Source organism: Anarrhichthys ocellatus, unplaced genomic scaffold, assembly GCF_004355925.1.
Source record: "Anarrhichthys ocellatus isolate YVR2014 unplaced genomic scaffold, GSC_Weel_1.0 scaffold6, whole genome shotgun sequence".
Lineage (NCBI taxonomy): Eukaryota > Metazoa > Chordata > Actinopteri > Perciformes > Anarhichadidae > Anarrhichthys > Anarrhichthys ocellatus.
The window spans coordinates 76,939-91,661 of record NW_022280036.1 but is presented as its reverse complement, the minus strand read 5'-3'; the positions used below and the strand labels follow the sequence as shown (position 1 = coordinate 91,661).

Sequence of the window (14,723 nt, the reverse complement as noted above, 5' to 3'; positions counted from 1 at the left end):
TAAATAACACACAAGGGGTAACCAAGATGGACACCAACTATAAGTTAATACAAAGCAAAGCAAACTAAGCCCAGAGTAGAATTAACATGACATCCACTTAAAAAGGTCTCTCCTCAATACTACGCCTCCTTGCTGAACCACAGAGAGAGGAACACTTTTAGTGTGAAAAGACACAAGGTATTTTTACAGGCTGGACAACAGAAATCCTTCCACTTCCATTACTTTCAATTGCTGCACTCTTTGCTGTCTGTATGCTGTGTGAGACATTACAAAAGTCTCATGATTGACTAGTTGGCAGGGCTCACTGAGGTTTAACAGTAACACATGTGGATGTTATTTAGGTCTGCAGAGCTGATCAATGCTGCTGTGCATCTGTAAAGCAGGCAGATTTGGGGATGGCAGTGTGGTGGTCCTTTATTCAGTGCTCTCAAAACACTGAGGCCTTAACAAGCAAGAGTAGAGGGAAGGAGATTTTTTAATGTTATGGAAGGGACTTTATAGTTATACCCAAGCTATGTGCTCTCTTCTGTCTCTGATGCAGTTAAAGGACTTAATACACCTAATATAAAGCAACATAACCCAAAGGGGTTAGGCAGAGAATCACCAGTCTGTGGCAGGCAAGACGGTACAGGTTGTAGGGTTCAAGTAGTAAGATCCAGAGGTTGGAAAGCAAGGCATGAGCAATCTGACAACTGACTGGGGAAAATTTACTGTAATATGTACTGACGGGGCTGATGAGGGGAAGTGGAAACAGGTGAGCAAGTGAATGAGAGAGTAGACTGGGGCTGGTTGATGGATGGGGAATGGCAAGTCCAGAGAGTTCTGAAGAAATGCATGGGCCTGAGGGAAGCGAGAAGTAGCTGGGGGGCAGACTGAGTAAAATGAAAATTACTCAGACAGACATTGTGACAACATGGGGGTAGCAAGAAGCGTAATAGGCCAACTTTGACTTCTTGTATTTTCTCCGACAATTCTGATGCCTGTAGGGATAGTTGCTAGTGAAAACGTTAAGCAAGTGGAAATACCTTCTCCTTTTCAGTGACATATATCTAGCAAAGCCGTCTCCATCGAAAATTTTATGTTCACTGTGACCACCATTTTTTTTTTTGCAATGAATGAAACAACGGGAATACAAAACTTCAAGAGGCGATTCCTGGCTCATTTCAAAAACGGTCTGCCATCCACCCTGGACCCCCTCCATTGTGCCTGCCTCCAGAACAGTTGTACGGCCGATAAAATTCGATACTAACTTCATTTCAGCATTCAAAACCATCATCACCTCCAGGGGTGTCACCTGTGATTTTTGGGCCCCATAACAAATATATCTGGCCCGACCACCACAGGCCACACCAACCCAATTGCTGTAACCACACCTCAAGGAATCCGATGGACCAATTCAGAGCTTTCAATATCTCTAACATTGCAGGCTTGCAACTCTCTTGAATGCTTGAATGATATTTGCTGAAAGTAAGCTGTGGAACTATGACACAGTGCAGACATGCAAGCAACATTCTGCACACATTGGAATTCAAAAGTTGCTGCTAGACTGACTCTTTATAAGAGTGCGCTAAATCCCATCTTTTACAGTTTCAATACATTTTGATTGGTAAAATTCTTGAATAAACAATTCTCTTAACCTTAATAAATAATTTAAACTAGACAATTTGGAGAAATTACCATCACCATTGTGAGGAATTTAAGTTTAAAGCGCTCCTAGTGCTGGATATTATGTGTCACAGTGTGTTTACTTGTAGGAGTTTTAACCAAGGAGTGTGGTTGAGTGTCTGTGTGAGGGGGTTGAGGAATGTGTTGGAAGCAGGGGGGTTGGAAGAAAGTGGCTGGGTGAGGTGTCTGATCAGAACAACAGGTCAAGGGCCAAGGAGGGGCTTATTGGATTTCAGCCAATCATTGAGCTGATCGATCGGTGTAATATGAGACTCTTCAGAGACTTTTCCAGGGGACAAAATGTTTGAAACTCTGGAGGATGTCAGATCTTCTGGGGGCCACCGAGCAGTCACATCGGGCTGCTGGGTGGCTTGGATCTCATATTTCATGGAATATTATGTTATTAATAGTTTGATTCGGTTTGTAACTGTTTTAGCTTCTGTTAAATATTAAATACTTTTGATTTTAACCTGGACCAGCTGATTCCGGCCCTGCTTGCTGATGGAATAAAGAGAGCAGGGGGGCTGCTTCTTCTCCTCTGTGGCCTTCTTCTCCTCTGTTTGAGAAACTTTTGAACATAACACCATCTATACAACTGTAACAAACAACATCATAAAATCAGCAGCAGCTTTTTACTAAATATATTTAACAACTAGAAAATAATAATATATCCTTAAATATAATACCATTTGTAATCACATCGCAACCAAAATTTAAGTTACTACCACCTGACATGTGCTCACCTCCTTCCTCAGTTGGGAGTAGGGCAGTCAGAAGAGGAGCGAAATGTTACCACTCTGAATCTTCTGTGAAGATATTAAGGTTAGAAAACCAACCTTGATGTGAGTCTTTTACTCTCTGTTCACCTAAGAAAGCACACCTGAACATGGTTCCAGTACCATTATGAAGTTCGCTGATGACACAACTGTAGATGGCCTCATCAAAACAACGATGAGTCTAACTACAGGAAGGAGGTCCAGCACCTTGCTACAGGTGTGCTGACATTAACCTGGCACTTAACACGCTCTCTAAATGTTCTATGTTCACTGGTTGGTCTCTAGCTTTGTCTGCTGTAGGGTACCGGGCAGGTAGTGTAAAGTGGATTTATCAGAGCTTTTTCACTGAAAACAGCAGTAAATTGCTGCTTGAAATTAGGTTGATGAAAGTGGAAAGCAAGAAAACAGCAAAAATGAGCTAAGTGGATGGATCAAACAAACACAAGACTTTTGTCCAGGAAACCGCCGTTTGTGTCCCTTGTGAAAATAAAAGTAAACATTATCATTTTGTTACGACCATTATCAGACACTTAGTAATGTTGTAAGCGGTTAGTCAGTCAAGTTAACGTCAAATACGCTCTTTTCCTTAACCTAAATAAGTGATTTTGTTGCCTGAACCTAACCTCCCTTTGAGACGGAAGTTTATTTTAAAAGGACTGTCTGCATGTCACGAGTGGAAACTGACACGTCTCTGCCATGTCCAAAACCAACGCTAGAGTGGTGCCTAGAGTGTCATTGTTTGAAGCTTAGGGCCACTGACCAAGCGTCAGTATTTCATGATTTGAAAGTGAGAATGTGTTGCCCAAAATCAACTAAATGGAAAACTAACCAATCTGGCAACAATGATTTTGTTAATTACTATGGTCTTGATGAATAGTAGTTATTGCTTACAAATTGCCTACAATTTGTAGAATTAGTCAGGTGGTGTTAGTATTAGTTTAAAAATGACCAGATTTAGAGGGTATGCTGAAACATTAGCCATCAGAGAGTGAGTCAACGAGGTGAACTCCCACTACTGTCAATACACCCAGTGGACGTTTAGTGTGGTTTCTCTTTAAGGCACATTCCATTCAATGCAATTCTATTTTTAAAGCCCAATATCACATGTCACAAATTTGCCTCTGAGGGCTTTACAATCTTTACAAAATACGACATCCTCTGTCCTTGGACCCTTACATCGGATAAGGAAAATATGATTGAAACCAGTTTATTCCGGTTCCTTTTAATCCCAATTAAATGTTCCAGTCTCTCTAATAGGATATGATAGTCAATGGTGTTGAATGCAGTAATAAGATCTTACAAGTCCTTTGTCTGATGCTATTAGAAGGTCATTAGTAATTTTCAGCAGTGCTGTCTCTTTGCTGATGATGCTTTGTAAATCCTGACTGACGATCCTCTAATACGCTATTGTTATGGAGAACGTCATACAACTGATAAGTCTCAAGGATCTTGGAGAAAAAAGCAAGGTTAGATATATGTCAATAATTGGCTAAAACCTCAAGAGTGAGATTTTTAAGAAGAGGTTTAATTACAGCTACTTTGAAGGGCTGTGGTACATGGCCTGTTAATAAAGACAGATTAATCATATCTAGTAAATAAGTGCTAAATAAGGGAAGAACTTCTTTTGGCAGTTGGGATGGGGTGAAATGTTTAGATGAAAAAATTGCACAAGTAAATTGGGGAAGGTCGATGGGATGACAGCACGTCTAGGATTTGAAATCAAGATTTATTGTAAAATTGCAGAGAATGACGATGGATACTGACTGGCAAGCAAGGCAGGGATGGCATGCTGGGTGTGGCAAGCTGTAGGCAGGCATACTGATATATTCTGATACAAAGATAGACTGATTAGCAAGCAACCTGCATTTGCACACAAGAAAATAACTTGAAATTTACTTTTCAAGCAACGTAGAACTGAACACTACCAGTGTAGTTAAGTCAACAATCTGGTAATGAGTGAGTCAAGAGCCATAGTAGATATGCTGCAGAGAAGATAAACTGATGACTGTCATGTGTGTGGACCGAGGAAAGTGATAAACAGATGTAGACAGGTGTGGTAGACATGGCCCATGTTGTCAGCAGGACAGGCAGAGACATGGCACATTTTAATTTTCAGGTTTGAGGCTTATAACTTGTAGTTAACTTATTCAGTGTGGCTTTGTAGCACAAAGGCAGTAAAACTGCCTGTGCCAAAGCACACTGTATTATCCATCGGGCTTAATCATACTAATCTTTATCCAAAAGTTTGGCGCGCTTCTCCTCACACAGCGTTGCCAACAGCGGCATGAAAAATACATCAAAACGTGCGGCCTGATCGGGAATAGTGTGCTATCTATTTTTCGGAGAGATTCGCCCAGCAGTTTTCCCGAAAATCCCAAAAAACTGAGCAAAATTTCTCCATTCACTTGAATGGGGTTTCGGCGTGAAGAGAGCTAAAAAAACACTTAACTTTGGGCCCATATTGACTAGCCATACTTTAACGTAGAAACATGATTAAAAGTTTAAAACGTAGACAAAACGCTGCACTTTATTGAGCCAAAGGGACATTTTGAAAGCTAGCACAGTTTTCATGAAGTCGCAGATTAAGTTTCAGGAAAATTTGGGTCCATTTCAGATTTTATAATGGGTGTGTATTGCACGGCTCGTTAAGAGCTAGAGTGAGAGCATAACTGTCAGAGTGGAGCAGAGCAGGAAAATCTTCTGTGATTTTTCCAAACAAATTGCTCCAGCTCCCACAATTTTTACTCTTTATACACCATTTTTGGCCCAAAAGCTTGGAAATGTTGTGCTGGTCGCAGTCAAGTGTCTATGGAATCCAACAGACTTACACATTTGGCTCAAAGAGCCACAGAGCAACATGAACTCCAACCAACTGCTCCATTAGACTCCATGTTAAATCTCACCACTAATTTCTCAAAGAAAGCAGACGGTACCAGTTTTGCATATTGCTCTGGAGCTCACATCTTTAACACCACAAACATAAAAAACACATTACCGCATTTGGCAGAGTCTTATCTTTCTCACGGTATCCATATTTTGGCACTCAGACTCCTGCTAATTTGTTGAAAAGAGGCAGGGGTTTTGTTCAAAATCACTGATTACTCCAACGTTTCTTAATCAGTCTGCCTCTAACACCAGGTGCGTCCTCACCATGGCAACCAGTTACACACATGCACGCAGGCTCTCTCTCTCTCTACACACACACACATGGAGATATTCAGTCAAAGGCATTGTTAGACCTCCTCTCTGTCTGTCTGTCTCTCACTCATCACTCTGTCTGTCTTTATGTTTCTCTCTCTCTCTCTCTCTCTCTCTCTCTCTCTCTCTCTCTCTCTCTATCATACAGTCATTCAGGTTTTAGATATATTTAGAGAACCCCCCCCTCCTCCCATTTCAAAATAAAAGCTCCAGAGAGTGAATTCTAACTGGAATGCTTGTGATGAAGCCCGTCATTTAATAACCTCTGTGTTTGTGTGTCAAACATGAGGAATATCTCTCCTCTCCCCCTCTCTCCCCCACCCAGTCCCACCCTTTCAAAATAAAAGCCCCATAGAGTAACTGTATCTTAACATGAAGCTCAGAATGAGGTTTGTACAGAAATGACGGGAGCCATTTGTGGACTGTCCATCACAAATACAAGATTCAATCCAAGAGTATGAATCTAAAATGCAGAAAAGAGAGAAGTGCTATCTCAATCGAACCTCAACGATACTACCGGACATCAGCGTGTGTAGCTATATATTGCAACGTCTTCGGGCAGTAGAAGCCACACTGTCAAAATTTCTTGCGAAATTTTCTAGTTTTGTTTTATTATCTTCTTTTTTAGAAGGGTAATAAAGTCGAGTGTCATTGGCAGTGAGCTTGGCAGTGAGCTTGTAGCACTAACTCGTATGGACTCGTATGCTAACCCACCCAAATCGATCATCATGTTGATGGGTGGGTTAGCATAGGAGTCCGCTGTTGTATTGAGAGATGGCATTTAATCTAATGTCAATGGAATCACTTCCTAAAATCTGACTAGAGCACTATCAGATTATAAGACATTGAGTGAAACCATTTAGAAAGTCTGGTAGTAAGAACTAAAAACTTTAGATAATTAGATAATTGTTTGATGAAAGAAGGTTCTATGGAAAGACTATTAAATGTTCAATTTCAATGCCAGAACAAGGTAAATGGTGTGGTTAATCCAATGGGTGGGTTTCTGTACACTTTGACAGAAGCTAATCACATCTAATAATGAGATAAATGCAGCTATCATAATCCACATCCACATGAATATTACAATCACCTACAATAATTACTACAACAACCGTCATCGCAGAAGCACAGCACCCACCTTCCAGTTCCCCTTCATTCAGCACTGTCAGCACTATTGCTGTAGTTAGCACTCTTAGCTATGAGCCGCTGGCTTGCCGGCGACATGTTGAGAGCCTCTTTAAGGTCTAAACTTGATAAAAACTCTGAGAATTCAGTCATCATCATGACATCATTGTGACATCATCCTCCTCCAGTTTCCACATTTCATTTAAATGTTTTATGAATGTTCTGTTTATTTGGTTCTTAATGCGGTACACTAAACCAAATACAATTGGCTGTAGTGTTTTCCAGGCTGGATAAGAACAAGGCTTTCAAATGCGTCATAATTTAGTTTAGGTTTAGGTTTAAGTGATAGGCTTAAGTCGAAGATGGATGCAACCTACCTCCTCGATGAATGTGAGTATTAATATGCATGGGGGGGAGTGGATTTATTTCGGCTGACCAATTCTTCCCGACACAGCCAGATTTCTGAAAGACACAATAAATCAATATGATTATCTAACATCAAATAATTGACTTATCTTGAATTAGGGCCATCGCCATCTTGACTTTTTGCAACCACGAACGGAAGTTGCCATATTCATAGACTTCCATACAATCAGTTGTTTTTGCAACCGGAAGAGTCCCCCCTGCTGGCCAGTAGAGAGAATGCAGGTTTTAAAATGTCCGATGGCTTCTCTCGGCTGAACCAGAGGTTGCGCCTGCAAAGAGTGCAGTCTACTCAACTGGAGCGATTTAGCACCATTCTTCCAGAATTCCCTCTCTTGGTGTTTTGATGATGAAAGTGGAAAATGCTTTAATATGTTGCTCCCAAAATCTCCCTAAATATGTTTAATTCCCAACTCAGTTGTACAGGTTTTTCCTGTATTCTGCTACCCTTGTAAATATTGAATTATACTGTATGTTAAAATGAAACCTTTCCAACCTTGTGTCTGCCTGCAGCTATGAAGACAGTGCTGGAGATGCCATCAGGAAGCTGCCTTCTCAGACTCAATACCAAAGGACCTGATGTTATAGGTGAGTCACAACATCTCAGTGAAAAAAAAAGAAAATAAAGAAAGAATTTCAAAGAATGATATTATTTTGGAATGTTTATTCCCCTTCAGTTTTTTTTGTCATAAGTCAGTATGTCCGTGTAAGTCTGTGTGTTTTATGGAAAACAAATGCTTTGGCAAATACATTCTAAGTTATAGTTGTAAAATATGTACTAATAAGGTCTTAAAAGAGAATAATCAGATCACATAGTCTCCTGTAAGACGGATAACTCTATATATCCAATATTTGTTTTCCCAACTGTCAGCCTAGTAATCCTGTCACAGAAGTTTAATAAAAATATCATCTGGCGTTTCCTAGCCACAAGGCCTAAAGCAGGACAGTGTTGTGTAAAATGCAGTGACTTGCACAGCTCCATATATTTATCGAGGTCAGGCATTTAATTATTATTATTATTTACAGCAAAGCACACGTTTTTTTTCTGTCAAAATAAATATGACATTCATAATGAAATGAGATGAAACATTCTGGACATTATGAAAGACTAACTATGTAAAAAGAAGAGCTGGCGGCAGCAGCAGTAGCAACGCTACGATTTGTTTGAGATCACTGCTCACTCAGGCAGTGTGGCCCGGGCATTAGGGTTGCAAGGAGTGCTAAGTGCTACTACTACGTGAAGGTTGTTTGACTCACATGGATTCGAGGCAATTTAAGGGACATTTTAAATCCTTTTAAAACATGATTTTAAAAACAATGTATCGACAGTAGTCGCGGACATATCGATACACTATCATTTAAACTATTGCGATATTAAGCTAAGTCAGTATTTGTGCTCAGCCCTATCTACATCCTTGTTTTGATCATTGATTTTTGAGTTTGTTTTGCTGTTGTATATTATCAGCTTTGCCCTACCTTGACTGGTGGTATCACTCCCCAACAAATAGCGTTTTCTGCATTTAATGTTATTTTAATTTTAATTAATTTTAAATCCTATGAAGTTAGAAGTTTTTCTTTATTTCTGTATTTGGGAGCATACACCACATTTCACACCCAGTTTGTTCATCATGATTTCTGCATTTCTTTTGCATCTTGATGAAGATATGTGAATATTAAGTTAAAACATAAGGTCAACATTGAAAGTTATTGTACAGTAATAAATGTCCATCTTGCTCTGTCTCCCTCAGTTATTGAAGCCATCTCTCTTAAGGGGAGAGTGGAGGAGACCAGTCTGGTGTCTACAGGCTCCTATGTGATAGGAAACACCTCCTTGGACTTCCAGAGAGGGACGGACAGGCAGACACTCAGGACACATGGCCCACTCAATGCTGATTTCATTATCAAGGTGAAACAAAGAAAAGAGAACAGGCTTAGGTTTATAACAAAACAGCCCTAGGACTTTAGTCTTCTGATGTACATATTTTATTAGAGATAGAATTGAAATACATCAGTCAAATTAAATACCATTTTGAGGTTGTTGCCAGCGGCACTATTGGTATCACTGTTGAAGAGACCTTTAAAATCTAAACAGAACTAAATCATCCTACTTGTAATGACTGTAGTTTCACAACCCCTTTCATATTGCAAATGTGATTATTTGTATTAAAACAAAGCTCTTCTCAGGAGTGCCCTATTAACATGAATCATCTCCTGAGCTCTACTTTGCTCCTCTATTGAGTTCTCTAATCCTCTCTAACCTACACATTTAACATAACAATGTTCTTCTTAACTATTCATTCTCCCTATATGTTGTGCAGATGAAGTATGGAGGCTCTAAGGATACAGTTGTCCAGTTTCTCTTCTACCAGCCAATCAGGTACCAGTGGAGAGAGACTGACTTCTTCCCCTGCTCGGTTACCTGTGGAGGAGGTGAGGTGACCATCAGTCAGTCGACAGTAATTGTAAACATGTGTCTTTGTGTTTGAATGATTATTTAACATTGTCTTAGTTTTCATTGATCCTCAGCTTTTGTATATCCAGCGTCATCTGTTGATAACTGCAACTTTTTACAGTAATGTACATTTAAACAGTCTGTGTCTGCTTTCCTCCCACAGGCTATCAGCTGAACTCTGCAGAGTGCACAGACATCAGATCCAACCAGACCCTGCCCGAGCATCATTGTAACAGCTATCCTGAAAACACCAAACCCACACCGAAACTCAAGGAGTGCAATATGGACCCCTGTCCAGAGAGGTAGGGATCAATACAGGTTGTATTTCAGCCTGGTATTACTAAATGGTAATGAATAACGTACCCATTTTTTGTTTTTGCATGTCATTTCATGGCGTGGCAATGTAAGAAGCTCAGAGCAAGTGCTTCGGAAGTTATGTGTTCGAGCATGAACAGCGAGAAAGTGTGCATTGGGAGGAGGTTGGGGTGTATGGATGAGTCAAACAAACACATGACTTTCACCCACAAAACCGGTGTTTAATGAGAACGGCTGGTAAATCAACATGCAAAAAGCTTTAAAATGCTGAATGTCCTTAAAGCTTGCGTAGGTAGCAATGGAACAAGAGTAAGCTCGATTTTACATATTATACAACCAAATCCCAGCCCAGTGTTGCCAACTCTTTTCCAATAAAGGTAGCTTGCAGCACTACCTCCAAAAGTTGCTAAATCTAGCAAGAAAGTCGCTCATGATAAGACAGATATCAAGGCTAAAGAGCAGTGCAAAGCATTTTCTCTTCATATCCTTGTACCCCTCTATTGTAACCTTGAAGGTCAAACTGCTATTAATAAGCACTGTGTCGGCTTACATTTATCGTCTATGCTTTCTCAAGATTCGTATGACCTCATGACTCTCGGGCTGCTATCTGGATACCAGATAGCAGCCCTAAGCGTTCACTGTTTTGTGATATTTTGTCTCCTCCAGTGATGGATTTAAAGAGGTGTTGCCATATGACCATTTCCAACCTCTGCCTCGGTGAGTGACCTTAAGATCCTTCATTTTAAAAGTTACTTTACTATTCTTTCGTCTCTTTGACATATTTCCTGTTTGGACATAGTGTTGGCTCAGATGTAACACAGGACGTGAGTTGGTGGAATGTGTCGAGAAATTTTTGATATTCTTGTTTGAATACATCCAATGAAGCACCCTGAAGTAACCAGAAGTAGAAGAACATAGAAAGACAAGCAGGAATTCATCTACATTAAACATTTACATAATATTGCAATAACATGTAAAGTTTACTAATCTGACAATTGGTCTAACCCAAGTCTTCTTGGAATATAAAAAACATTTTGATTGGACATTCTGACCTTTAGTAGTGAAGTTACTAACAATATATTTTGCAACGTTTTGCAATTTTTTGGATTTTATCTTTTTCCTGTCATTTTCATTATTAAAGTGGATTTATGGACAAGCCATACTTGAGTAAAAGTAAAGATACCTTACTGGAAAATGAATCCAGTAAAACTCACCTCTTAGAATACTACTTGAGTAAAAGTCTTAAAGTATCTGATATTTATTGTACTTAAGTATGAAAAGTAATTTTCTGATATTAAATGTACTTAAGTATTGAAAGTAAAAGTACAAGTAAATGCTGTTAATAAAAAAGCAAAGGGTCAGAATTTTGAGAATTATGAAGTTTATTCTTTTAAGTGCTGTGGCCACCATGACCAAGGACATGGAGCTGTGTTGAAAATAATTGGGTTGGCTGTGATCCATCCAGGAGCAACAATGTTCAACATAATATATTGTACATAAGTATATTTTTGCATCTACTACGAACTTATCATCATAATTCTCCGAAAAGCAATATGACACTATGAAGGAGTTGTAACAGTGCGTTTATAAGTATGCTCATTCCGACTAGAGGATGTACAGGGCAAATGCATAATATTGTATTCAGCAAAAAATATCCACTTGTGCATCAAGTCAGTGTTTTGAGTAAGGACACGTGCCTTGTAAACTCCTATATGGGCCTGATTTGAACACAATGGGCAAAGGTTTTGCTCAAGCTGAATCTGCAATTGGGCGACTGCTACCATCATAACTCGATCTGATCATCCACAAAATGACTCAAATATCAAAACATGATCAATACTAAAGCAGCACCGAAAGTAACAACCCAGTCATTACTTGAAACTGAAAAATGTCCCATTCATCTTCAAAAGAAGTTGGTTTTCAAAATTGCGAGAATTCAGTCTCGCTCTTCTTGGGCTGAAGACTAGTCCTGCGATGCTAAATAGCCTTTCACAGGCCGCTGAGGCAGGTAGAGGTGTGTTCAGCTTCACACACAGCTTGCGCACCGCTGGAAGGATTTCCCTAATGCTGCGCTCTCGCGGCTCCTGTCAATCCTATGGTGTGGTGGCTAGCTAACGTTAAGTTAGCTAACGTTAGCCAACTAGTGCTGCAATGATTATAGCTAAGATGACTCAAATCAACACAATCTCACAACTGTCAACACTTCCTCAGCTCACTAACTCGCTAGCGATCCACGGGTGTTGGTCTTTGTCACCACCGTAGTTTGTTGCGGGAGTAGCAGGTGCTTCCATTTCTGCTTCCGTCATAAAATCAGTCATCGTAGAGTGGAATTCTACTCATGTAGTCGCTCGCTAGCTATAGCATATAGCATCCTGGGCATCACTGGGAATCAAAACACCGCGGCTTTGAGAGCACTTGTTTGCAATTGCGCATTAACGTGATTAACCAATGATTTAACTTGCAAGCTAGGACCACTGATTCTCCAAACCTGCTTGCTTGCAGTCTCTGTTCCACCACAGTCCCCGACGTTGGTCTCATGATTCATTTTTTTTCTAAAGATAGATTTTGATTTTGTAGCGAGTAACGAAGGTTTCAGGGGAAATGTATCGGAGTAAAAGTATCAATTTTCTTTGCAAAATGTAGTGAAGTAAAAGTAAAAGTCAACAGAAATATAAATAGTACAGATATCCAAAAAAAAACGACTTAAGTACAGTAACTAAGTATTTCTACTTCGTTACTATACACCACTGCCATTGAGTGACTTGAGAAAGCATTAAGTGAGCTTGGCCCTTGTTATGTGTGTTTGCGCAGCTGGGAGCAGGGCCCCTGGACCCAGTGCTCGGTGTCCTGCGGTCAAGGTGGCGGGTGGCAGGTTCGCAGCATGCTGTGCGTGGAGGAGGACACGCAGGGACAGTTCTCCCAGGTGGAGGAGTGGAAGTGCACCCACTCCCCTCGACCTATCACCCAACAGATTTGCAACACCTTTGCCTGCCCCCAGTGGGTGGCCATGGAGTGGTCTCAGGTCAGTGAATCTGTTTATACCAGCCATAAAGTCATAAAGGGCTCTATTTGGATATATTTGTATAACATTTCTATTTTCATCAGTTTTACTTTTATCAAACATTGTCTGGTTTTGACATCTCAGATATGAGGATTTGCAAGCCATTCTCATTCCCAACTTGTCACATATGGATGTTTGCTCAGGACGTCAGCAGTGTCCTGGGTGAAAGTCCTGCTACTCTTTTGACCACGTCACCTGGCTTCCAGAGCAGTTAATCTGACTGTGTAATATTGCCATAGATGGGTTTATAATGGAGTTACAAATGCTAAAGGGTGCCTTGTGCGTCAGTATTTGACGGCCTGGGAATGAGACCAGACTGAGATTTTCTGCTTTTCTATCTTTTCTATCATTTTAAATGTAATATCTTTGAGTTTTGGACTGTTGTTCCGACCAGTGCAAGCCATGATAAAACCTAACCGTAGAAAACTGTTATAGGCATTTCCACTATGGGCATATTATAGACTGAATGATGAATCACTTAATCCAAAAAATAATAATTTGATTAAATAGTTAATTTATTATTTAAAAGAAAATAACTGAGATATTGATCTAGTGGTTACCAACCTTGGGGGCAGGACTCCCAAAAGAGGGAGACAAAATCAATCTTGAGGGGTTACAAGATCATTAACGCTAGAAGAAAGCAGAACAAATATATTTCTATAATCATGTGCAGCCTTTTTCCCGTTTGTTAAAAATTACAATCAATTTACCTTTTAAACAGTCAAATGAACTCAGTGACTTAACGAGTCACAACCAGTAGACTTTAAACTGGTTGGATCACAAGTAGACTTGAAGGTCCACAAGCCCAAAATATTGGGAATCACCAATCGACAATGAAAATAACCGGTAGTGGCCACCCTGATGACTTGATCAATGCCAATTGCAAATTGTATAATATGTGAGTTAGTGTGTGTGTTGCTGTCCCACTGCAGTGCACAGTGACGTGTGGTCATGGCCTGCGTTACCGGGTGGTTCTGTGCATTGACCATCGTGGGCAGCACATTGGAGGCTGTGAAGCGTCACTCAAACCTCATGTTAAAGAAGACTGTCTGGTCCCTATTGCCTGCCATAAGCCCCGAGGTAGGACACTATTCATTCCCAGAGAGCTGTGTGTGTGTGTTGTAAGGAAGCCAAGACCATAGTGGACAAGTGTTTACAGCTCACACATTTATGTGAGAGACAAATGTATAATACCTTATTTTTTGTGCATATCTTATTGTATAAAGTTCCACTGTTGGACAAAGGAAGGGATGTATTTGAATCGGAAGCCATGCAAACACACATGCACACAAGAAATAAAATAAAGCTGCTAGAATGGCCCAGACGATCACCTGACTTGAATCCAATAGAAAATCTATGGAAAGAACTAAAAATCTTCAAGATTTGAAGACTGTTTGTGTGGAAGAATGGGCCAAAATCACACCTGAGCAATGCATGCGACTAGTTTCTCCATACAGGAGGCATCTTGAAGCGGTCATTACCAGCAAAGGCTTTTGTACGAAGTATTAAATATATTTCAATAAGCGTGTTCAATACTTTTTCCCTGTGTCATTCCATTTTATTACACATAACTTAATTTCTGACCGTATTTGTTTGGTTTACTTGGGTTGTTACCGACATCTGGTGAAAAGTTCATGTCAATAGCACCTTTAGAAATATATTTGCTGAGAAAAATGGTGACGTGTTCAATACTTATTTTACCCGCTGT

General features: G+C 40.1%; 1 protein-coding gene across 6 annotated transcripts in view; it reads left to right on the top strand.

Moving 5' to 3' along the window:
• The window catches only part of LOC116382869 (ADAMTS-like protein 3), a 213,537-nt gene that overhangs the window by 143,620 nt on the left and 55,194 nt on the right, over positions 1-14,723 (top strand). For all 6 annotated transcript variants that reach the window (XM_031846271.1, XM_031846272.1, XM_031846274.1 and 3 more), the window contains exons 8-14: positions 7,701-7,775; positions 8,936-9,093; positions 9,506-9,617; positions 9,803-9,941; positions 10,621-10,671; positions 12,766-12,976; positions 13,948-14,095. In XM_031846271.1, coding sequence (XP_031702131.1) covers positions 7,701-7,775; positions 8,936-9,093; positions 9,506-9,617; positions 9,803-9,941; positions 10,621-10,671; positions 12,766-12,976; positions 13,948-14,095 — 894 coding nt within the window. The remainder of the gene's footprint in view (positions 1-7,700; positions 7,776-8,935; positions 9,094-9,505; positions 9,618-9,802; positions 9,942-10,620; positions 10,672-12,765; positions 12,977-13,947; positions 14,096-14,723) is intronic.